This window comes from Ochotona curzoniae, unplaced genomic scaffold (assembly GCF_017591425.1).
Source record: "Ochotona curzoniae isolate NIBS_2020 unplaced genomic scaffold, NIBS_Ocur_1.0 contig_2699, whole genome shotgun sequence".
Lineage (NCBI taxonomy): Eukaryota > Metazoa > Chordata > Mammalia > Lagomorpha > Ochotonidae > Ochotona > Ochotona curzoniae.
The window spans coordinates 4,658,019-4,682,245 of record NW_024465561.1 but is presented as its reverse complement, the minus strand read 5'-3'; the positions used below and the strand labels follow the sequence as shown (position 1 = coordinate 4,682,245).

At 43.5% G+C, this 24,227-nt stretch overlaps 2 protein-coding genes across 2 annotated transcripts in view; one reads left to right on the top strand and one right to left on the bottom strand.

Moving 5' to 3' along the window:
* LOC121153689 (zinc finger protein 566-like) overlaps positions 1-24,227 on the top strand; it is a 221,779-nt gene that overhangs the window by 156,006 nt on the left and 41,546 nt on the right. The gene's annotated exons all lie outside the window — the stretch shown is intronic.
* The window catches only part of LOC121153685 (zinc finger protein 420), a 363,018-nt gene continuing 343,120 nt past the window's right edge, over positions 4,330-24,227 (bottom strand). The window contains exon 16 of the mRNA XM_040976377.1: positions 4,330-5,002. Coding sequence (XP_040832311.1) covers positions 4,438-5,002 — 565 coding nt within the window. The 3' untranslated portion in view covers positions 4,330-4,437. The remainder of the gene's footprint in view (positions 5,003-24,227) is intronic.

Below are 24,227 nucleotides of genomic sequence, written 5' to 3'. Positions count from 1 at the left end.
GTATAATGATATGATTCCACGGAACTCAGGAGATCTAGCGACTATCATTGACAACATACTATGTACTTGAACATTACAAGCATATTAACCTCAATATAAAAAGTATATGAAGGGAAAGGTACAGTAATTCACTTGGTTTAATCAATTCACAATGTATACATATATCAAACCATCAATTATTTGCTGTAAATTACTAGAATCTACCCCATAACAATTTATTGAGCTGAAGGTTAAAAGGCCTGTCAATAACATGTATTCTGACATGATGGACCAAGGAGGGTATGTCACTTCTTTGGTATTAAGCACGAATGCATAACCTCTATGTAATCAGAGAAAACTTTAGTCCAAATGCAAATTGAGGGATACTCCACAGGAAAAAAAAAAAATCCTGACCAATAGTCTCCCCAAGAGTCCAAGTCATGGAAGGCAAGAGAGAGTATGGATTGAAGGAAAGAAATGGCAGGTGCACCATGGGAATCTTGGATCAGACAAAGAATATTAGTGAGAAAGCTCTTGAAATTTTCAAAAGTCTGAGAAAGACACTGAGGGAAGTAGCTCCCATGCACTGGCTCACTCCCCTAATGCTTGCAAGCCCAGAGTTGAAACCAGGAGGCAGTCAGGAGCTGGGAACCTCATCTGGGTCTCCAACACGGGTAACAGTGTCCCGGCAACTTGAGCTAACACCTGCTGCTTCCCAAGAAGTGCTTTGCAGGGATCTGAACTTGGGAACCAAACAGTACTTGAATACAGGTACCCTGATAGAGAATATGGGAATCCCAGGTGGGCATTTAACCCCTGTTCCTGTGTGCAATGCCCAAAGCCCACCTCTGCTGAAATTTAAATGACTGCAGCTTAATCATGACAATTATATCTCTGTTAATTTCCTCTTTTGATAATTGTGCTGAGGTTCAATAACATTAGAAGAGGCCGAGAGAAGGCTAAAGAACTCTGTTGTAACTTCTTTATGTCAGGGCCCAGCGTGGTGGCCTAGTGGCTCAAGTCCTCGCCTTGAACGTGCCAGGATCCCATATGGACGCCGGCAGCTCCACTTCCTATCCAGCTCCCTGCTTGTGGCCTGGGAAAGCAGTCGAGGATGGCCCAAGACCTTGGGGTCCTGCACCCTTGTGGGAGACCCGGAAGAAGTTCCTGGTTCCTGGCTTTGGATCAGCATAGCACCAGCCGTTGCAGTCACTTGGGGAGTGAATCATTGGACAGAAGATCTTCCTGTCTCTTCTCTGTATATCTGACTTTGCAATAAAAATAAACAAATCTTTGAAAAAAGAAAAAGTAACTTCTTTATATCTAAAGTTATTTCGAAATAAAACACAACTCTGTACCTGTGAGAAACCTTTTGTGCTTCAGATCTACATATTTCCTCTCAGTCTCATGACAAGCCCAGGAGTGCGCTGAGGGAAAGGCAGAAAACCAGGACAAGGTGTCATCTTAACAGAAAATCAAAAACAGCTTAAAGCCTTCGGGCATTTTGAAATAGCTTCTCCTTTATTTTATGTTTCAAAGTACAAAAGCACTGTTAAAAAAACAATACAGATACATAAATTAAATAACTACCTACACACTGTTCCTCCAAGATAATAAATGTGAATAACTTGGTATGTGTTCTTTCACATTTTTATCATTTATAGAAACATGCATAAACACATAGCTTTGATATTTTCTAAAAAATAGGATCGTATATGCAAATTTTCCTTTTCAATTAATTTGCAACAAACATCCCACAGCTTATTAAAATTCTGTCTCCCTTCCCCTCACATCTTGCCCAAGTATCTTTTATTACTCATTGGAGACATACTTAGTTCAGTCATTATGTTCTTTTTTTTTTGTCTTTCCATCTCTTTCTCCCTCCGACCCCCCCATACCTCCAATCCCACCTCCCCCCAACCCAGTACATTCTCTTCTTTACTTTTCTCCATGACACAAAATCACATAGACATATATTAATACATATTTATCACTCATAAACACTTAGACATTTTGTTGATGATTTCTCAAAATGTAATATTTTACCACAGTACATATCATGCTTTTTTTCACACAAGAAAACACTGGAATTACATTCTATCCACTAGCAGAGTTTTAATTTGTCCACATTCATGATTATATAAACATTCTTATTTATTTACTATAGTTTATATACTATAGTTCTTTCCTTCTCCCAATTTCTGTACTGAAGGGCATTTTTTTTTTTTTTTGCCATTATGAACAATTTTACAGTTACTATCTTCATTTCTCTACTCCTTAGATGCCAGGATAAAGTTTTACTTTTAAGGGGAAGATTCTCCAAAGAGGCATAAAGAATTGAATTTAATAGATTCTACTGGATTGCTTTGCGGAGTAATTGGTATTGCTTTTTCAAAATCTGTTTCCACCCTCAGTTGATGAGAATCACAGTGTCAGCTCACTTGAACTTCACATTCCTTAACGTGTATTGAAGTTTAGCATTTTTTGATAGGTTCATCAGTTAGTTTTGCTTTCCTCACAACTGTTTATTCATATTCTATGTATGTTCTTTGCCCTATTTTGCTACTAGGTTAGCTGCTTTTTTTCTTTTTAGAGTAAGATTCCTGATCACCTGTGAGTGTAACTCCCTGCTATCACCCTCTGTGTTTGTTAATGACATCCTTTGCCGCTCAAAGAACTACGCTTTTTATGAAGTCAACTTAGTTTTAAATAGTTTTTGAGTACCCTATATTGGACATCTTCTCCTGCTACTCTATGGTGGGTAGAGTCACTTTGGATTTTTTGAATGCTGTTACTTTAAAATGTTAAGCCTTAAACTTCCTTTTAGATACAACTTCACTGTCTCTAATTAAAAGCCAATTATAACAATTATTTTAAGATAAAAATCACTGTTTCCCACTATAGCTTATGACTTCAACTCTTTTCATATATGAAAAACTCATATCTACCAAGGTCTGTTTCTGAATTTTCTATCGTTTCATTGACACATTTATCGGCTCCTTTCCAAAATTGTATTAGTTCATATTAATATGTCAAAATGTTATATTCTTATATCTCTTGTGTTTCTTTTTTCATTTTTTTTTCTTAGATGCTCGGGCATTTAATTGTCTATATAAACTGAACTCATTTCACATGAGCAAACAAAACCAAAGGATTTAGAGTAATTCCAGAAGTTCCAAATAAATTATTAGGTCTTTATTGTTAGTATAGTTAACAGCTCTTGATTTCTGCGCCTTATCTTTACTGAAAAATTTGTGAATGCAAAAATTATCTGAGTGGCTTCATTTAATGGTAAGTTGACATGCCATCAGAAAAAAGGAATCATTTTATCCCATTTATGCCAATTTTTATTCCAATTATTTATGCTAATTTCTACTGCTTTCACTGAACTTTCCAAAGCAATATTGAATTCATTAAAAATATATATGGGGGCTCAGCACAATAGCATAGCAGTTAAGGTCCTCGCCTTGAACGTGCTGGGATCCCATATGGGCACCGGTTCTAATCCCTCTACTCCCGACAGACCCACTTCCCATCCAGCTCCCTGCTTGTGGCTTGGGAAAGCAGTCAAGGCCAGTCCAAGACTTTGGGACCCTGCACCCGTGTGGGAGACCCAGAGGAGGCTCCTGGCTTTGGATTCGCTCAGCTCCAGCTGTTGCGCTCACTTGGGGAGTGAATCATCGAACTTCCTCTCTGTCTCTCTTCTCTGTATATCCGCCTTTCCAATAAAAAATAAATAAATCTTAAAAATATATATATACATATGGCTTAAGTGCCATCAAATAACGTTGGAAGCATCTGTTAATAACATGAGTCTTCTCCTTAAAGATAATTTTATTGACATATTTCCCATTACTAAACTGATTCTATAATCTTATAATTAATCTATAATTAATTATTATAATTTATCATTCTTTAAGCATATTACTCAATTCTGCTTGGTATTATTTTGGTATTTATGACCTGAAATTTTTTTCAACCTGCCCTTTTTCTGTTACACTTAATGCTGATTTCATAAAGTAGAGAGTACAGTTTATCAGTTTAAATATTACAGTTATTTTACTTTTTGTTTTTAAAAAAATTGCGAGGCCCGGCGCGGTGACACAGTGGTTAAGGTCCTAGCCTTGCATGCCCGGGATCCCATATGGGCACCAGTTCTATCCCGGCAGCCCCGCTTCCCACCCAGCTCCCTGCTTGTGGCCCCGGAAAGCAGTTGACGGCCCAAAGCTTTGGGAACCTGCACCCAAGTGGGAGACCCGGAGGAGGCTCCTGGCTTCGGATCAGCATAGCATTGGCCGTTGTGCTCACTTGGGGAGTGAATCATAGGATGGAAGATCTTCCTCTCTGTCTCTCCTCTCTGTATATCCACCTTTCCAATAAAAATAAAATAAATCTTTAAAAAAATGCATTGATTTCTCCTGAGGATAAATACCTTTCTATAGGTTGAAGCCATCTTGCTCAAGGAGTTCCCACAATTACTACATTTTCAGGCCTGTAGGCATCCTTTCTTGCATGAATCTTCTGATGTCTGCTGAGGTTTGGTTTCTGGTAGAAAGCTTTGCCACATTCACTGCATCCATAGGGCTTTTCTCCTGTATGAGTTCTCCAGTGTTTGTTGAGACATGACTTTTGACTGAAGGACTTTCCACATTCCTTGCAACGATACGGTCTTTCTCCTGTATGCATTTTTCTATGGACATTGAGGTATGACTTCTCACCAAATGATTTCCCACATTCACTGCACACAAAGGGTCTTTCTCCCGTATGTGTTCTCTGATGCTCTGTGCGGTGTGACTTCTGGGTGAAGGCTTTTCCACAGAAAAAACATTCAAAGGGTCTAACCCCAGTGTGAATTCTCTGGTGTTTAATAAGGGTTGACTTATGGGAAAAGGCCTTCCCACAGTCAGTGCATCCATAAGGCTTCTCCCCTGTGTGACTTCTTTGATGCCTAATGAATTCAGACTTATAGCAGAAGGCTTTCCCACATTCAGTGCATATATGAGGTTTCTCTGTAGGAGGCACCCTCTTGCGTTTGTGCAAAAGAGAAGTGGTTAGTGCTGGTTTATACGCAAGTGCTGGGATATGGCTGACAGCTTTCTCACAGTGTCTGCATCCCCAGGGTTTTTGTCCATTTGGCCTTCTATCATGATTTGTATGCTGCAGCAGTTTCCCATATCCGTAACACTCATCTTGCTTTTGGGGGTAGTTTCTCTTCAAACCACTCACTTCTAAATTACGGCTCAAACTCTTCCCACAGGAGTCCCAGGGACTTTGAGTTGAAGGAAAACGCCCAGTATTCAGAACTGATACTTTTTCAAACTTCTTACACTCCTGGCTTTTCTCCTTGGGCAATGTTTTCTTGCTGGTGAGTGCACCTTGCCGCCAAAGCACGCCTTGCTGTCTCTTCCTCGGAACCTTCACTTCGCAGATGTCTTCTGGAGGAAGTAACGAATCATTCCTCATGACTTTCTACTATTATGATCTGGAATAAAACTACTTGAGAAATGACATTGAAGAGATCTGCTATATACATATTGAGATCGATCATGAGTCATAGCCAAAAAATACCAATGTAAGCAAAAAATGTTCTGTGAATAAAGAAGATTCAGAATCCTGGCACAAAAGGAATGCAACATAGGAAAGAGTATGGGGAGAAATGATTTCAAAGAAAATGGAATATTGTAGAACAGCCACTGAGAAGCTGTCTTGTGGGCCATACAGCCTCTGTCACTGTTTTTTAACTCCTACTACAGCATGAACACATAGACAGTATGTGAACACTAGGTTTGGCTTAATTACAAAAATACCTCGTTTAAAAAAACAGATAAGATGTAGGCCACAGTTTGCTGATCCTGTTATGCAAGAAAGATGTTGCACACAGCACCTTGCTATTCATCGTGCAACGATTCAGAGGACAACTTTAATCCCACTGCAACTTGTTAAAAAGGCGGAATTTTAGGCGTCACCCCAGACCTACTGAATTCGAATCTGTATTTCCTAAGAGGTTTGGGTGGTGTCAGAGTGTGACACTGTATGGAATTTATCAGAGTTTGCTACGCTGGCCCACTTAGTTACAATATAAATGACCAAATACTATTCGGTGACCTAAACAAAAGAGTGGAACCACGAGAGCTAACAAGGATTAACCATAGGGGTTTTTAACATGATGGGTAGAATTCAGGGGAGTCATGAATTTGGCTAAGACAAAAATTGCATCCTTATTTTGTCTAAGCTGGAATTATAACTGAACATTTCCTTTGATTATAAATATAAGCAGCACAACAAGCAATATTAGCAGATCCTACGACTACGGACTATTCTGTGGTCATGGAGTTGTGATGTGATGGTTCAGTTGTTGAAGATTACTCAAGACATGGATAATTCTACTCTGAGATCATCATAGTTATTAGATCCACTGCTAGAGATCAGTTATTATCTAATGTATAAATAAGAAACCACATCTAGCACCATAAGATACACTTTGACAATATTTGGATAACTGTATTGCATCATTTGTTTCTTTTATAATCTGATGGATTTTATTTTGACTTTATAAAGAGGGGCTCCATAACCTTCAACAGAATATCTAAGAACACAGCACAAAATAATCAAGCCCTCCGACGAAACAGATTCAGATATAACATAGTCTAGGTTAAAGGAAAAACTGAGGAGAAAGATTTAAAGCAGTTTCTCAGAAGAAAGAAATCTATAAAACCAGCACATAAGCATAGAACAGTTAGTGAAAATGCTGCAGGTAAAAGGTTCAAAATGACTGGCAGTAAAGCTCTGTAACAAGAAGCAGGTGAGGTTTGTGTCTGGTGACAGGTAGCCAGGAGGAACGAACACCTTGATTTCTGACATGCAAGAACAGTGTAAGAGGACACACTTGTAGAAATGATCCATTAGTAAAACAGGGCTGGGGAAGGACTGGGTGCTACAAAGGGAATAAATGGGCAGAAAATGACAAAGGGGCCAAGTTGAGAATCACGTGGCGTCAGAATGGGTAAGTTCTTTGAGAAACTGATCGCATTTGAGAAACAAATTATGGAAAACAGAAATGTCAATGACTTCTTGGAAGGGAAAGGACACACTTAGGTCAGGAAAACAGAGAATATGGAGAACTTAGAAAAGTGGGGAGGGGGAGCTGAAGGGCCAGCATTGGAGCACAGCAGGTTAAAGCCTCCATCTGCGGCAGCAGCATTCTCCAAGCAATGCAGTGCTCTGCTGACGCACCTGCAAAAGCAGCAGATGGCTCAAGTACTTGGGCCCCTGCCACCCGTGGGGAAGACCTAGATGAAGTACCTGGCTCCTGATTTTAGCCTGGCCTAGAAGTGAGGGCTGAGTAAATACACACAGTAGGGTTTTCAGGTATAACATTCTCAGAAAAGGGAGTAGAACAATGGATATCAAGGTTACCATGGTTTTGGGAAAAGCTGACGACAGATATATGAAGTACGAAAGCCCCATAAACAGCATCAAGGAACAGTGGTTAACGCTACTGGTTCTGGAGTCTGCACATTTGAGTTCAAATTTCCCCTTATGTTTTTGTAATGTTCTTAAACAACACTCTTCTGACGTTTCCTCATTTCAAGATGGAGTAGTAAAGCTGGCTACCTCACAGGTGTTTTAAGGGTTAAATCAACTGCTATACCTCAACTACTCAAGAGAATGGGTGCACAATGAGTGCACCATCGTGCTTCCTACCATAAACTCGAATTCAACCCATAACGTCAAATTCAACTGAGTGTTCACAACACCAAAATATAAGTGTATTAAAGAGATGCAGGGATAGCAGGCACTGGCTCTGACTAAGCCCACAATGACGTTGGAGAAGCAGCAAGGCCACCAACATTCAAGAAAGCTGGGAGTATTGTGGGGATATTTTTACAAAGCTGACAGTTCTGTTGAGTGTTCACCAGACGTGGTTACAATGGGCCCAGCTCGGACACATTGCTTCACCATTCAGCTGCTGCCCCGGTCATCTCTCTACCCGTTCATCCTCTGAGATTCCAGTTCTCTGTCAATGGGTGTGACTTAACTTTAAGCAAAAGAAATGAGGAAATGACAGGCAGTGAGACGGTGGCAGTGGTAGACAGGCCTGAAGCATCTGCCCTGGACAGTGCTGGAACAGGAGGCAGGAAGAGGCAGGGAAGAATGGAAGGGTTGCGGATGCTTGTCTGGCAAGAATACCTGAATGTGGAAGAGGTGGTACATGACAGATTCGGAAAACAGAATGATGGGTGCAGCAGCTCTGGGCAGAGGTAAGTACAGACAGAGAGTGGAGTCAGGGCTCTGTGAAGGCTAAAGCATCATCAAGAAGACTGAAGCTCTCAGAGAAATGCCCAAGCTTTTATGACACCCTGAACAAAACTTGAAAGTGGTCAGCTTCCCACATATCCGCTCGGCTCGATCTGGGACACTCACCCTGACAGTGGCAGCCTGGGCACGCCACCTCGCTGATCCATGGTGCCTCTTCCTGCTCCAGCAGGAGGATCACATCTGGCTTGGTGCCGCCATAACCTGTTCAGGATGAGCAATGGGGGCCTTGGACCAAGTGCCTCTCTGGCAACAGAGATTCTGAACAATGCTTGTTGTACCAGGGAGATTGATGCACTCCTTGCCCAGTCGACCCAACCCAACTCGACTCAAGACAGCCAAACTAGGGTCAAAGCTAAGAATCTATACCAAGCAGTCAGAGTGCTGGGCTATAAACCCTGGCCATACCAGGTAGGCTGACTCTAGGCAGGTTTCTTCACCTCTTTGTGCCTCAATTACTTAACACAGAGTAGTATGGGAAGTGTCTCATAAAGTTCTTATGAAAACTAAACAGGTTCAGACATTAAAAGTGGATACTCGGGCCCGGTGTTGTGGCACAGTGGTTAAGGTCCTCGCCTTGCACTCCCGGGATCCCACATGGGCACCGGTTCTATCCCCGGCAGCCCCACTTCCCTTCCAGCTCCCTGCCTGTGGCCCAGGAAAGCAGTTGAGGATGGCCCAAGGCTTTGGGACCCTGTGCCCACATGGAAGACCCGGAAGAGGCTCCTGGCTTCGGATCGGCATAGCATCGGGCGTTGTGGCTCACTTAGGGAGTGAATCATCGGATGGAAGATCTTCCTCTCTGTCTCTCCTCTCTGTCTATCCGCCTTTCCAATAAAAATAAAATAAACTTTTTTAAAAAGTGGATACTAAAACAAAACAAAACAAAATGGATACTTAGAAAGAAAAAATGGGCCCAGTATGGTAGCCTAGTGGCTAACTCTTCACTTTGCATGTGCCAGGATCCCATATGGGCACAGGCTTGCATCCCAGAGCCCTTAATTCCCATTCAACCCTCTGCTTGTGGCCTGGAAAAGCAGCTGAGGACGGCCCAAAGCCTTGGGATCCTGCATTCACATGAGAGACCTGGAAGAGGCTCCCGGCCCCTGTCTTAGGGTTGGCTCAGCTCTGGAAGTTGCAGACAATTCTGGAATGAACCAGCAGATGGAAGATTTTTCTCTCTGTATCTCCTTCTCTCTGCAAATTTGCCTAATGAAAAATAAAATTTTTTTTTTAAAGGAAAAGCATATCACAGTGTAACTGGCCATCTTATTATTAATAAATTGATATATTTTTTGCAACTCAGAAACCAGCTCCTTAAACGTGCGGGATCCCATGAGGGCGCCGGTTCTAATCTTGGCAGTCCCACTTTCATCTGGCTCCCTGTTTGTGGCCCAGGAAAGCAGTCAAGGACAGCCCAAAGCCTTGCGACCCTGCACCTGTGTGGGAGACCCTGAAAGAATTTCCTGGCTCCTGGCTTTAGATCGAGGCAGCACCAGCCGCTGCAGCCACCTGGGGAGTGAATCATTGGACGGAAGATCTTCCTCTCTGTCTCTCTATCTTTCTGTACATCTGGCTTTCCAATAAAATAAATAAATCTAAAAATAAATAAATAAATAAATAAAACACCTGACACCAAAGTATATAAATAAATAAAGATAAAAGTGGCTGTAACTGCTAAATTAAATTAGGTACACAGAAAGTGTCAGATAATTATTAAACCAATCCAAGCTTCAGAGAGCACGGGCGCTTCCGTGGCAGCCTGGGAAGTGCGTGCGATCCTGTTCTTACCCACAGAGACAAGGTTGCTGTAGGTCTCCAGCATCACTTCCCGGTACAGGGCCCTCTGCTTGGGACTCAGCCGGTGCCACTCCTCTCGGGTGAAGCCCACGACCACATCTTTGAATGACACATCTCTTCGTTGAAGCTGAAATGGGGATAAGTCGAGCAGATGACGTGGGCAGGCACGGAAGGGATTGATTTTTATGATGTTCACGAGTCGGAGCGTTTTTGTGCTAACTCAGCAAGAAACTTCACATTCCTCGCACTGTGTTTTCCACGCTGGGGAACAGGAAAATCATGTGAAGGCTGCCAATGATTTAATTCCTTCTCTGGGTCACTGTCGGTGACTGGGGACGTGGTAAGGGATGGTTCTTGACCTATCTAACACAGGGATAATAACACATAATGCCTAGTAAAAGAAATAAATCTTTTTTTTTTTTCCTTTTTTTAAAAAAAAGCACATAAAGCCTTCTTGGTGAAAAGCTCCTCAGAGTTGAAATGGAAGACATCTAGGTTATGGCCTTGATTTTTAATTTACAGTGGTGAAGCGTGCTTTCAAAATGTGAATTAAAGGGACCAGTAGGCAGAAAAGAGAGAAATGTGAAAAGCTAAAGGCATGAGATTACATGCTTGGTGGGGAAAGCTAAGAAACATAAAGAATATATTTTTTTTAATTTTAAAAATTAAAAATTAAAAAGCAACTTTTTAGATAAAGGTAAAATACTACATTAAAAAAAATCTTTGTCCTAAAGTAAAATGCCTTATGTTCTGCAAGAAGGAAAAGGAAGAAGTAACTGAGGAAATAAAACAGTGTTATAAGAGCTTTAAGAAAGATGAATTTTGTGTAAGATTGGGTTATCAGAGATTAGAAGGGAATTGTTGATATGGTTTCAAAAAAAATTAAGAATTAACATAAAAAATATATTGAGGGCCTGGCGCAGTAGCCTAATGGCTAAAGTCTTTGCCTTGCATGTTCCTGGATCCCATATGGGTCCCAATTCATATCTCGGCTGCTCCACTTCCCATCCAGCTTGTGGTCTGGGAAAACAGTTGAGAATGGCCCAAAGCCTTGGGACCCTGTACCCGTGTGGGAGACCTGGAAGAGGCTCCAAGCTCCTGGCTTCGGATCAACTTGACTCTGGTCATTGCAGCTATTTGAGGAGTGGGCCAGCGGATAGCGGGTCATTCTTTGTCTCTCCTTCTCTCTCTGTAAATCTGTCTTTCCAATAAAAATAAATAAATTATAGACTATGCCCAATGACTGGCTGACTGCTGAGGCCAAATCCCCTTTGATCTATTCAGGACAGCATCAGGAGCCATCCAGCTGCACAGGGATGCTGCGTCTCCTATGGGATCAGCTAACTGAACCTTCTCTGATTGACCTCCGGGTGAAAATCTTCATTCTGAATCTGTGGCCACAGGGACCCAGTCTGTGCTAAGCATCTATGCTTACACTGCATACCTTTTTCTAGGACTGCTTCCCCAAATTTTCCCATGGCAAAAATGGAACACTTGATGCTCCACTCACCTGGTTCTCGATCATTTTCTGCTGTTCTTGGAAGAACGGCTGGGACCTGTGAGGGTCAATACTGGGAAAAGGATAGGGAAAGAGAACAGAAGAGGCTGTGAGGGTAAAATCTGTATGCAAATCCATGCTTTCAGTCAACTCAGGGCATGGATGTGTACACATTTAGGAAGCCAGAACTGCTCTCAAGGAATTAGTTACACCAAGCAAGCATCTTGCACAAAGAACTAAGTACATAAGAAGACAGGGATTCTAGAACTGTTATGAAAACATTAGAAAGAATCCAATCCAAAGTAAAATAATGGTGTTTCATTTATTAAAAAAATACCAAAATATGGTTACAAATAATAAATTGAGATCTGAATTTTATTATCCATTGAGTATATTATTGTATGCTGCCACTAAAAAATAATTTTGAACAGGTGAGAATGACTATGCTACCTTTTCTCATGATGTTTAACAAACAACTATATACAGCTTAACAAATTTTAAAAGGAAAAAGACAATCATATACCAAGAGTATAGATACTTTACGAAAAATTGAACATTTTATTATGTTAATATTATTGGGGCCAGGGGCAGCATGGTATAGAAGGCTAAACTACAGCCTGTGACACTGGCTTCCCATGTGGCCAGCGGTTTGATTCCTGGCTGCTCTACTTCCAATCCAGCTCCTTGCTAACAGTCCAAGAAGATAGCAAAGAATAGCCCTAGTGCTTGGGCTCCTGCACCTGCAGGGAGACTCAGAAGAAGCTCCTGGCTTCAACTGGACCATCTCTCATCACTGCAGCCACTGGGGAAGTGAACTAGCAAATTAAAGATCTCTTTCTCTCTCTCCCTCTTTCTCCCCTTTTTACTCTGTGACTCTGCCTTTCAAATAGAAATAAATAAATGTTTTTTAATAATGATCAATGGTATAACATATTTTTAAAAAAAAAAACTTCTGGGCCCGGCACGGTGGCGCAAGTGGTTAAGTCCTCGCCTTGCACGCCCGGGATCCCATATGGGCGCCGGTTCTAATCCCGGCAGCCCCGCTTCCCTTCCAGCTCCCTGCCTGTGGCCTGGGAAAGCAGTCGAGGACGGCCCAAAGCCCGAAGCTTTGGGACCCTGCACCCGCGTGGAAGACCCGGAAGAGGCTCCTGGCTTCGGATCGGCATAGCATCGACCGTTGCGCTCACTTGGGGAGTGAATCATCGGACGGAAGATCTTCCTCTCTGTCTCTCCTCTCTGTATATCCGCCTTTCCAATAAAAAAATAATAAAAATAAATCTTTAAAAAAAAAAAAACTTTTTTTTTTTAAAGATTGAGAGTTTTTTTTTAAGTTTTATTTGTTTCATTTGAAAGGTAGATTTACAGAGAGCTAAGGAGAGACAGAGAAGAGAGAGGGAGAGGGATTTTTCATCTGCTGGTTCACTCCCCAAATGGTCACGACAGCAGGCATTGGCTCAGTCTGAAGCCAGGAGCCGGGAGCCTCTTTTAGGCTTCCCAGGTGGGTGCAGGGGCCTAAGGACTTGGGCCAACCTCTGCTGCTTTCCCAGGCCGCAAGCAGGGAGCTGGATGGGAAGTGGAACACCCAGGAAATGAACCAGTGCCCACATGGGATGCTATACCGCAGGGTGGAGGATTTGCCTGATCAGCCCCAAAGTCTTTTTGTTCTTTAACATTAAGGTGATCAACCCTTTATCATTTATGTTATAAAATATATTTTCACAGTTTGCCAATTGTCCTACTTTCTCATTTGCCCTTAAGCAGCATTTATTTTCAAAACATTTAAGTGGGCCCGGCGCGGTGGTACAGTGGTTAAAGGTCCTCACCTTGCACGCCCGGGATCCCATATGGGCGCCGGTTCTATCCCGGCAGCCCCGCTTCCCTTCCAGCTCCCTGCCTGTGGCCCGGGAAAGCAGTCGAGGACAGCCCAAAGCTTTGGGAACCTGCACCCGCGTGGGAGACCCGGAAGAGGCTCCTGGCTTCGGATCGGCATAGTATCGGCCTGTTGCGCTCACTTGGGGAGTGAATCATCAGACGGAAGATCTTCCTCTCTGTCTCTCCTCTCTGTCTATCCGCCTTTCCAATAAAAAAATAATAAAAAATAAATCTTTAAAAAAAAAAAGTGGACCAGTGGATGAAAGATCTTTCTAAAAAAAACAAAAAAAAAATTTAAGTAAACTTTCTTTTAAAAAAAATCTTTCTTTCTGGCAATTTGAGAGCATCATTACATGTTACAACTTATAAGGGCAGCTATCTGACACAGTAGCTAAACTGCCACTTCAGCTACTGGCATCCAGTGTCACTGTGCCAGATGCAAGTCCTGCTGTGCTGCTTCTGATCCAGCTCCCTGCTACTGAACATCAGGAGGCAGCAGATGATGGCTCAAAGACTTGAGTCCCTGTCATGCATGTGGGAGATTCAGATTGAGTTCCGGGCTCTGGACCTTTACCTGACCTACCACTAACTTTTTTTTTTTTTTAAGATTTGTTTATTTATTGGAAAGTCAGATATAGTGAGAGGAGGAGAGACAGAGAGGAAGATCTTCTGTCCGATGATTCACTCCCCAAGTGACCACAACGGCAGATGCTATGCCAGTCCAAAGCCAGGATCCAGGAACTTCTTCCGGGTCTCCCACGCGGGTGCAGGGTCCCAAAGCTTTGGGCCGTCCTCAACTGCTTTCCTAGGCCACAAGCAGGGAGCTGGATGGGAAATGGAACTGCTGGGATTAGAACTGGAGCCCATATGGGATCCTGGCGTGTTCAAGGTGAGGACTTTAGCCGCTAGGCCACACTGCCAGGCCCCTACCACTAACTTTTACAGGTATTTGGAGAGTGAATGGGTTCTCCCTCTCAATTCCTTTCAAACAAAATGAAAATGAGAGTAGGTTTTAAAATATGTGAAAAGAGAGGGCTTGGAGTGGATCCTAGCGCTAAAGTCCTTGCCTTGAAAGTGCTGGAATCCCATATGGGCGCCGGTTCTAATCCCAGTAGCCCCACTGCCCATCCAGCTCTCTGCTTGTGGCCTGGGAAAGAAGTCGAGGACGGCCCAAAGCCTTGGGACCCTGCAACCTGAATGGGAGACCTGAAAGAGCTCCTGGCTCCTGGCTTCAGATCGGCTGTTGTGGCTACTTGGGGAGCGAATCATTGGACGGAAGATCTTCTCTCTGTCTCTCCTCCTCTCTGTATATCTGACTTTGCAATAAAAATAATCCTTTGGGGCCCGGCGCGGTGGCGCAAGTGGTTAAGTCCTCGCCTTGCACGCCCGGGATCCCATATGGGCGCCGGTTCTAATCCCGGCAGCCCCGCTTCCCTTCCAGCTCCCTGCCTGTGGCCTGGGAAAGCAGTTGAGGACGGCCCAAAGCTTTGGGACCCTGCACCCGCGTGGGAGACCCGGAAGAGGCTCCTGGCTTCGGATCGGCATAGTATCGGCCCGTTGCGGCTCACTTGGGGAGTGAATCATCGGATGGAAGATCTTCCTCTCTGTCTCTCCTCTCTGTATATCCGCCTTTCCAATAAAAAATAATAAAAATAAATCTTTAAAAAAAAATAATAATAATCCTTTGAAAAATATTGGAGAGATAAGTGAATAAACCAAAAAGAAATCTAGAAGACAGTTTGTGATGTTCTCATTTTCTAACTTTTCTTTTTTTTTTTTTAAAGATTTACTTTTATTATTTTATATTGGAAAGGCAGATATACAGAGAGGAGAGACAGAGAGGAAGATCTTCCGTCCGATGATTCACTCCCCAAGTGAGCGCAACGGGCCGATGCTATGCCGATCCGAAGCCAGGAGCCTCTTCCGGGTCTCCCACGCGGGTGCAGGGTCCCAAAGCTTTTGGGCCGTCCTCCACTGCTTTCCCAGGCCACAGGCAGGGAGCTGGAAGGGAAGCGGGGCTGCCGGGATTAGAACCGGCGCCCATATGGGATCCCGGGCGTGCTAGGCGAGGACTTAACCACTTGCGCCACCGTGCCGGGCCCATTTTCTAACTTTTCTAATATTCTCACAATTACATGTTTACTTGAATAACAGCAATAGCAGTAAAAATAAAACTAATAATGATAAATCAAAACAAGCAGGTTTTCATGGAAAAAGGCAACCAATAAAAGCATGATACATCATAGAAAAATTGACAAGGCAGAAACACACATGAAAGACAACCACAAGTTAGGCATAATGCTGAACTACCTGTTCATGCTGACTTGAGCAGTCCCGCACACAGCCCTCAGAACTACTCTAATTGTTTTCCCAGAAAGGTAAAGTAAGAGTTACTAGAGTTAGCCTAGTTACGAGTTTTAAGTTTTCAGTTTGGAACCTCTGACTAGGCATAGTTTCCATACATTCTCAGCATTCTCTTTCAGCAAAAGCTTTTCTATTATCAGTGTAGATACTTACTCAGTAGATTCTTTGCTTTCCAACCACAGGCAAGGCCACATCCATCCTAATTACCAACGAGTCACAAACCAGGCTCACTCCTGAACAACTGTGACAGATGAGCAAGTTGGCCAAAAAGAACCTTAAGGAAAAATATTAGGAGCAACATGGATTAGCATCCTGACAAGAGCCATCGGGGCACCATCTTTAATGTGTAATGTTAGATACATTTATCACTTGCCTTTGAAAGTATTTTCATTGTTGTGGGAGAAATGAAGAAGATGGATATTTCAGAGAAGTCTGGAGGTAGGCCTTGACCAAGCGGAACTGAACATCTGCTTGCGAGCTGTATAAAGGAATGTTCCCCCTTTGACAGTTACGCCCCAAGTCGCTCCATCTCACAGGGCTCCAACACCAACTCCCACAAAGCCTGCTGCTCATAGACCTCCGAATGTCCCCAGCCTCAGGCCTCCCACCCGAACGCCCACGTTCTCAGTCACTGAAGGCCCCCTATGCCCAAATGTGACTTCTCCGGAGTGAGGGCAGAGCTCAAAGATCCTATCAGACTGCTCAGCAGCGACCAAACCAGATCCCGCTCACAGACTCATACTGATTTCCAGTGTTAATCTAAGGATGTGGAGTCAGCTGCCAGCTGGCACAGTGGCATCCCTCACCACAAGGGCAGTCCCCATCACTGAGCACCACTGATCCCTCTATTCGACATTCTTTCATCTGTGAAGTCCAATTGTCCATTCACTCATCATCTCATTCACTCATGGCCCACACTGTTTCATCAAACACCGATTCCCCACAGCCCCCCCCTTTCACTGCTGAACCCCAAAGTTTCCATAGCCACTAATTCCAGTCGCAAACTTTTATTTCCCACAGAACTTAGAATTTCCAACCACTGATCCTCCCAGGCTTCTGGTCCCAGAGTCCTAATGTTCCCCAAATCAATGTCTTTCAAGAAACCCATTGGTCACACAATCTCGAAGATCCCATCAAAAGATCCCATCCTGCCCATCAAAACGCTTCACGGAACGCCCACTTATTAATTCCTACACACTCCCAACTCATCCTCACAGAGACACTGCCAGACTCCCAACAAACCTCCGCCTACCACCAGCATCGCTCCAGGACACTCAGACGCCCAATCACTTAACCCTTCGGGTCCCCTGGACTGACCCTTACGGGTACCCATAACTGACCCCGTTGGGCCATTGTAGCCGCCTGGTCACCATCATACTCAGACCGGGTTTTTTTTTTTTTTTTTTTTTTTTTTACACTAACCGTTCCCATTTGTCGTGGATCCACGTTGTTCACCCGAAACTGATGGCTATGTCACGCCGCCTCACGGCAGAGCAAGGTCTCCCCATTACGAGTGCCCACTGCGCATGCTCAGTCACGACTTTGAGCCTGGGGGTCGCCACCTGCCAGCCTTTCGACGAACAGGTTTCTGGGTTTCAGAGTTCCATAATGGCCGCGCCCGCTGGACAACTTCAGGCCTGGAGCGGCCATGTTTCAAGCCTTGCCGTACAGCGAGCACCACAGCTGACGTCAAGCTAGGACAAAGAGAAACAAATTCCCCGGATCGCCGAGCATAGACGTCATCGCTGCTCCTAACTGCTCATCTCAGACGCCCACGCCTCCTGTCACCCACGAGGCGCGATCACCTCCGCGCTGAATGTTTTTGTTTCCAGCAGCCCGGAGTAAAGTAGAAAGGCCGCGTACGTTTTTCCCGAGTGTTCCTCGAGCGGGTGCGGCCCTCTCCGAGGAGGCTTGGTAAAACTTCCTGAGACAAGGAAGCGGGGCGCGCCAACTTTCGGGGCCACCTGCGGTGACTTTACGAAGAGGGCGGAGCGATGGCAAAGGGCGGGGACGCCTGAGGCAAGAGAGTCATATATATATTATTATTTTTTATTAACTAGTTATTTAAAGATAATGTTGAAAGCAACGTCTTTGCTAGCAGGTTTTTTGGCAGATAGTAGATGAGGACGAGAGAAAGGAAGGGACAGAAACCAATACCCAGTGGGGAATGGGGTTCGTCGTGTGGGAACTCAACTACAATGGCGAATAAACTGTCCAAGTCACGCCACCTGTCGGCCGCTGAAGCTCAGATATTCATAGCTTTCGTTTATTTTTAAAGGGAAAAAATGTCCAAATGATAGTTTTCATTACTCTCCAAGAACTGAAAGGACTCAACAGATGGGAGGACCACATTACCCACAAGAGACAAGGAGTTGCCCACATAGAAAAGGAGACATAAATTTTGTAATATGAAGGGAAAAAGTGCAGAGCTGTACAAACACAAGACAAATGACCACATACATAATTGAGGTAGTCAAAACAAAAAATGATGCAATAAGTATAGAGAAAACAGAAGATTCAGAAATGGATGACAACTTTGTTTGCAAAGGAAAAGTGATATATTTGTATTTTCAGATTTAATTTCATAAGAATGTCATCATTTTTATGTTTCATAATATTCTCACTTCAGATTTCTGTGCTTTTACTTTAAAAAATGGATTTTTTTTTTTGTTTTTATTTGAAAGACATTTACAGAGAGGAGGAGGGACAGAATGAGAGATCCTCCATCTGCTGGCCTACTGTCCAAATGGCTGCAATGGCTGGAGCTGAGCTGCTCCAAAGTTAGGAGCCAGGAGTCTCATCTGTTCTCCCATGCCTATGCAGGAGCCCAAGGACCCGGGCCATCCTCTGCTGCTCTTCCAGGACAGAAGCAGGGAGCTGGGTGGGAAATGAAACAGCCAGGATTAGAACAGATGCCCATGTGGGATGCCAGTGCCTCCAGGTGGAGGATTAGCCTGTTGAGCCACTGTGTCTGCTCCTTCTACATTTTAGTTAAGAAGAGCACATTTTAGGAAGTACTTAAATTATAAAAAGGCTACAAGAAAGGAAAGCCATAACTAGCAGTGTGAGACAACATCTGAGCGCTAAAAATTAAGGCCCTGGGACTGTGCGATAGCTTAACAGGCTAATCCTGTGACTGACAGTGCTGGCATCTCAAACAGGTGCTGATTCATGTCCCCTTTGCCCACTTCCCATCCAGCTCCTTGCTTGGGACCTGAGAGAGCTATGGAGGATGGCTCAAGCCCATGACCCTGAACTCACATGGGAGACCCAGAAAAGACTCCTGGACAGGGGCTTTGGATCAGTTATGGTCTGGCCTCTGGGCTGTTTGCAGAATGAACCAGTAGACTGGAGGATCTCTCTTCCCTCTTAGTTCTGCACATCAGATAGAAATAGAATACATCTTTAAAAGAAATTAAGGTCTTAAAACTTTGCATAAAGATAAAGAACTTCTTACCAGAAATAAAGAAACCATAATAATCAGTACACGTGACTTAGAAGCAACGGGACAACACTCACACATTAAACGGAAACTGCAGGTAAAAAAACAGAGGCAGGCATTAGGGAACAATGTGCTAAAAATTAGTCTCTTGTGAGGTTTTTGTCAGGGTGCTGTTACTCTTCTTTTTGGAGAGACTCCCTCCTGATGACGGAGAGGTGCTCTACCCGACCTGTCCTAGGCTGCCAGCAGACCACGCAGGCCTTGATACCACACCCACACCCGGTCACCTGGAAAAAAAAATCATTGTCATCTGCCAAGTCAGAGTCCCCGGGTGGAGGGCATCGCTCAGCCCCTCAGCCTTCGGACAGGGCTGCGCAGGCGAACACGGGCAGCCCCACTCTCCTTGTCTCAAGGCAGAGGCAGGTCGTACCTGTGGCACACCCTCAAGGCAGGGGCCATGGGCAGGGATCGCCAGTCCAGCTTCTGCTAGCCCCGCTAGACTGGACAAGTCAGAAGCCAACTCCCACGTAGTGCCATGTGTCCCTGTCCCCTCATCACCTTAGCAACACACTCAGGTGACCACGGCGGCGTCTGTGACGCAAGCAGACTGCAATGCCGCACCACCTCCCCCGCTCCCTGCGTTCTTTCTTTCTCTGAAGACATGATCTAGCACTTGCCCGCTTCTCACCTGCGCCCCTTTGTACTTGAATTGTATCCTGGACTCTGCCTGAAACCTAAAGACACGGTGAGTTCTGTTATGATTTGGCCCAACTTCTCAGAGTGAGGAAGGTACACCAGACCCTTCCGTGGCTCTTGAAGCTGAAATGGACTGTAATGCAGTAAGAGAGAGTTGCGGATGAATCTGGATGAGATGCGGCTGGGGAGGGGTGGGAGGAGGACGGCCCAAGACCTTAGGACCCTGCACCCGCATGGCAGACCCAGAGGTTGCTCTGGGCTCCTAGCTTCAGATCGGCGCAGCTTCGGCCATTGAGGCCACTTGGGGAGGGAATCAACGCACAGAAGATCTTCCTCTGTGTCTCTCCAGCTCTCTGTATAGATAGATATTTTATTTGCAATAAAAATAAGTAAATCTTAAAAAAAAAAAAAAGAAAGAAAAACCTCACGGATGCTGAATCCTGCACCTACCTCCCTTAGTGCTAGGTCTAGGAGCCCTTTGCCTTGTTAAGGTATCAGGAGAAAGGAGTACACATTAACTGCAGGGCCATAATGTGGGATGGGAAGACGGAGGACCAGACAGAGGGTGTGCGTTTCAGAGAAAACATTTCAAGCCTGACAGTGACATCAAAGCATGCTTCCCAGCAGCAGTTAGCATCCTGGGAGAAGGCTAAAGAACAAGAGACCTGTATCTGGAACCAGAGATTTGCTCCTGGGATACGGCAGGTGATGGCTACATAGTTTCATCTGTGCCCCCCACAGCAAGCCTGGACTGAATTTCCAGCCCCTAATTTCCATAACCCCAGCTGTTGCAAAGCACTTGGGGAACTAACCAGTGAATGGAAGATCTGACTGAAATAATAAGACAAGGAAGGGAAGGAAGAAGAGAGAAGATAGAGGGAGGGAAAGACAAAACAATAGGAGCTATAATAAAGATCAGGCTAGTAACTCTGAATCTGGCAAAGAACAAAACACTGGCTTCTCAAGGATGCCACATATTCTTCCACCTGCTCCCACAGAGCTGACAAATTGCTCAGTGAAAATGGAGCCCAAAGACTCAAGAGATCTGAGGCAGTTAGATGTTAGACTCTCACTCAAGAATGGAAAATGTAAGGATATGACAAGGTTTATTAGAAGGTGTAGGATGGCCACAGGTAGATACAATGAATCCTGTGTGAACTTTCTAGACACATGGTTAGGCATTTACATCAGAAGTTACTTTGTACACAGAAGATGCGGGAACTCCAAATACGATGGTTATCCCACCTGCCAAGCCATTTGGAAAGATATGCAGACAAGGAAACATACAAGCTTGGATAAAGAATCTTCCCATACAGCCATGGGAAAAGAATTTTCCCCACTCCCAATTTTGTCATTATTTAGGAATCTTTGTTGGTTCATAACAGTTACACACACTTACAAATCTATGTTTTCTAAGGATATGGGAGACAAGGAGAGGCAAAGGGTAAGGAAAGGCCGGAAACCTCATAGGATTATGGCTCCTGAACATTCATTTGTGCAAACATGGTCCATAAATTCATGTGCAAATCTATAAAGCTGCAGTTTTACTTGACAAAGTGTCCCCAGAATACTTTCTTCTCCATGATACAAGAAATAACAAAAGGAGCCATGAGCATTTTGTTATCTTCTCTTTGTATCTCTTCCTTAAGTCTCAAGTGAGTTCCTCCAAAGGTTTTTCTTGTCAGAAAACATAGTGTTGTCTTCTAGTGTGCCAAGTTCAGAATTAGGGAAGAGTTTCCCATCCTGGCTTTTCTTAGGCAACTCCTGACAGTCACCAAAAGGCATAAGGAGTTAAGGAAGACCCAATCTAGAGTTAAACCCCCCCATTCTTCCCTACTAGCATGCACAAAGACAACAACTCTGGCTCTTAACTGCAGATAAAAAAACCTCAGCAAACACAGAAGCCAGAAGAAACAAGCAGCCCTATCCTCATCACAAAGCAAATTCTTGGGGGAGAAACACTAAAAAGCCCTCAAAACAGCCCTTAGGTGGGAACCCTGAAGCAACATTCCAGCCTCATGAAGCCATTTCTGTATATTAGTCCCCAGTGCTGGACTCCTCAGCATTGCAACCATCCCTTGAATCCACTATACTGGACAATAGCAGACCAAATCTGACAATGCCACAAAAGATCCTTATCCTCAGAACCTTAGGGACACAGTTCTACGCTATTGCAGGAGTCAGTGTGACCAGAGCTTACAGAGAAGCAAAAGCAACAAGGAACAAAATGAAGAGGACTTATGGGAATTATACGGTACTATGTATAGGCCTAACATTTGCCTAATAGGGGTTCAAAAGGGAGAACATTGTGAAAACACTCCATAAAGCACATTTAAAGAAATAATTAGCTGAAAGAATTCTAAATCTGGAACAAGAAAACAACACCTATGTATAGAAGGCTCAAAGATCTCCAGTGAAATTCACCCAAAGAGGGATTCACCAATAACCATTGTAATCAAACTGTCAGAAAACAAAGACTTTGGGGCATCCATGTGATGAAGTGGTTAAGATGCTGGTTGGGACACCAACATCCTATATTGGAATGCTTCAGGGTGAATGATTTTCACTTCCTGCTAGTGCAGACTCTGAGAGGCAGCAAGTGGTGGTCACATAGTTGGATCCTTGCCACCTTTGGTTTCAGTCTGGCAGACTCTGCATCCAGGAATTTGGGGGGTGTCTCAGGAGGTAGGATTCTCTCTCTTTCTCTCACTCTTCTCTCCTTTCCTCCATCTCAGATATAAACACATTAATTAAATTAATTTTAAAATCAACCCCCAAGACTCTGTGTTGGTATGAGGTGGTGGTTCCCCATCCCTGGGTACTGGGACGTGTGGAAAGTCATAAACGGTTTCCCTCTTTGTCTCTCCCCTTTCCCCAGGAACAAGAAGAAATAGCAAATTTGGAAGCAATGAGTTCACCCAATTTTCCCTAAACCTCGGTCCTTCCCACTCTGATCAACCATTACTAAATCATTACTAAAAAATAATGAACTCCCAAGAAAGAAATCTTAAAGAAGAGGTAAGGTTGATACCACATTCAAAGGAATTTCTAGATGTTGATTGGGCTGTGTATCAATAGGAATTATCAACACTATTTATATTATTAGTGAATGATCTGAAGAGAAAATTAAGAAAACAACCCATTTACAATAGTCTCAAAAAATAAAATACTTGTGGGTAAACTTTCAAGGCAGTTAAAAAATTATATACTGAAAAGCATAAAATATTGGTGAATGACATTGAAGAAAACACATGTGGAAACATCATATTTGTTCATGAATTGGAAGAATTCATATTGTCAAAATGTACATACTACCCAAAATAATTTAAAAGTTCAATGTGATCCCTTTAAAAGTTCCATTGTTACTTTTCACAGAAATAGATGATCAGTTCTTAAATTTGTATAAAATGAAACTCCAAATAGCCAAAGAAATCTTGAATTAATAACAAAGTTGTATCACAATTCCTGCTTTCAAAATTACAACAAAGCTATTGTAGCTACTTATGGCCCTATGACTAAATAAACCATCAGAAGTGATCTATTCAATTGTTAAAAAAAAAAGTAATTTCCACAAAAGTAGAAAAATAGCAGCATCATTAATTATAGTTTGTATAACAATGTCTCTCTTAAATATGCTTTACTCCTATTTTTGGACCAAGTAGTAGATAAAGAAGCATTCCATTATGATGAAAAAGTGTAAGATGCAGGGAGACTCTGAAGAGCGACCAAAGCTAAGGGAAAATACTCAAGGAAGGATGTAAAATCCGTCTATTTGAGATGTAAAGTCCATTTGAAGTCTGGGATTCAGGAATTATAGAAGGCAGGGCTACCTAATAGTTTCATTAGATGCTTTGGGAAATTTGAGGGTTATCTTAGGCTGCACAGAGTTGACTTTGAAGTCACTGAACAAACAAGCAATAACCCTTTTGGATAGAGTTAAATTAGCAATGATAGAGTTGAAGTAGTGAGGTCCCAAGCCTTGGAAAACACAATGTCTGCATTGAGAAGCCCTTGGGATAAACCATAAGCAATGTGGTGAACTGTGGTTGGCAGTCAGGCAACTAGGGCAGGGATGGCACATGTATGAGGAGCAACCGTAGGTCCAGGAGTGATAGTTAACATGGCTCCAGAACATCATGGATCAGAAGTCAGATGGGTTTGGTTGAACTGCACAGTCACCAGGGGACTCTGTCTTAATACACAGCTGGGTCAGAGCGCTACAAAATGTTCTTAGATTTCCACATTACATGTATGCACATG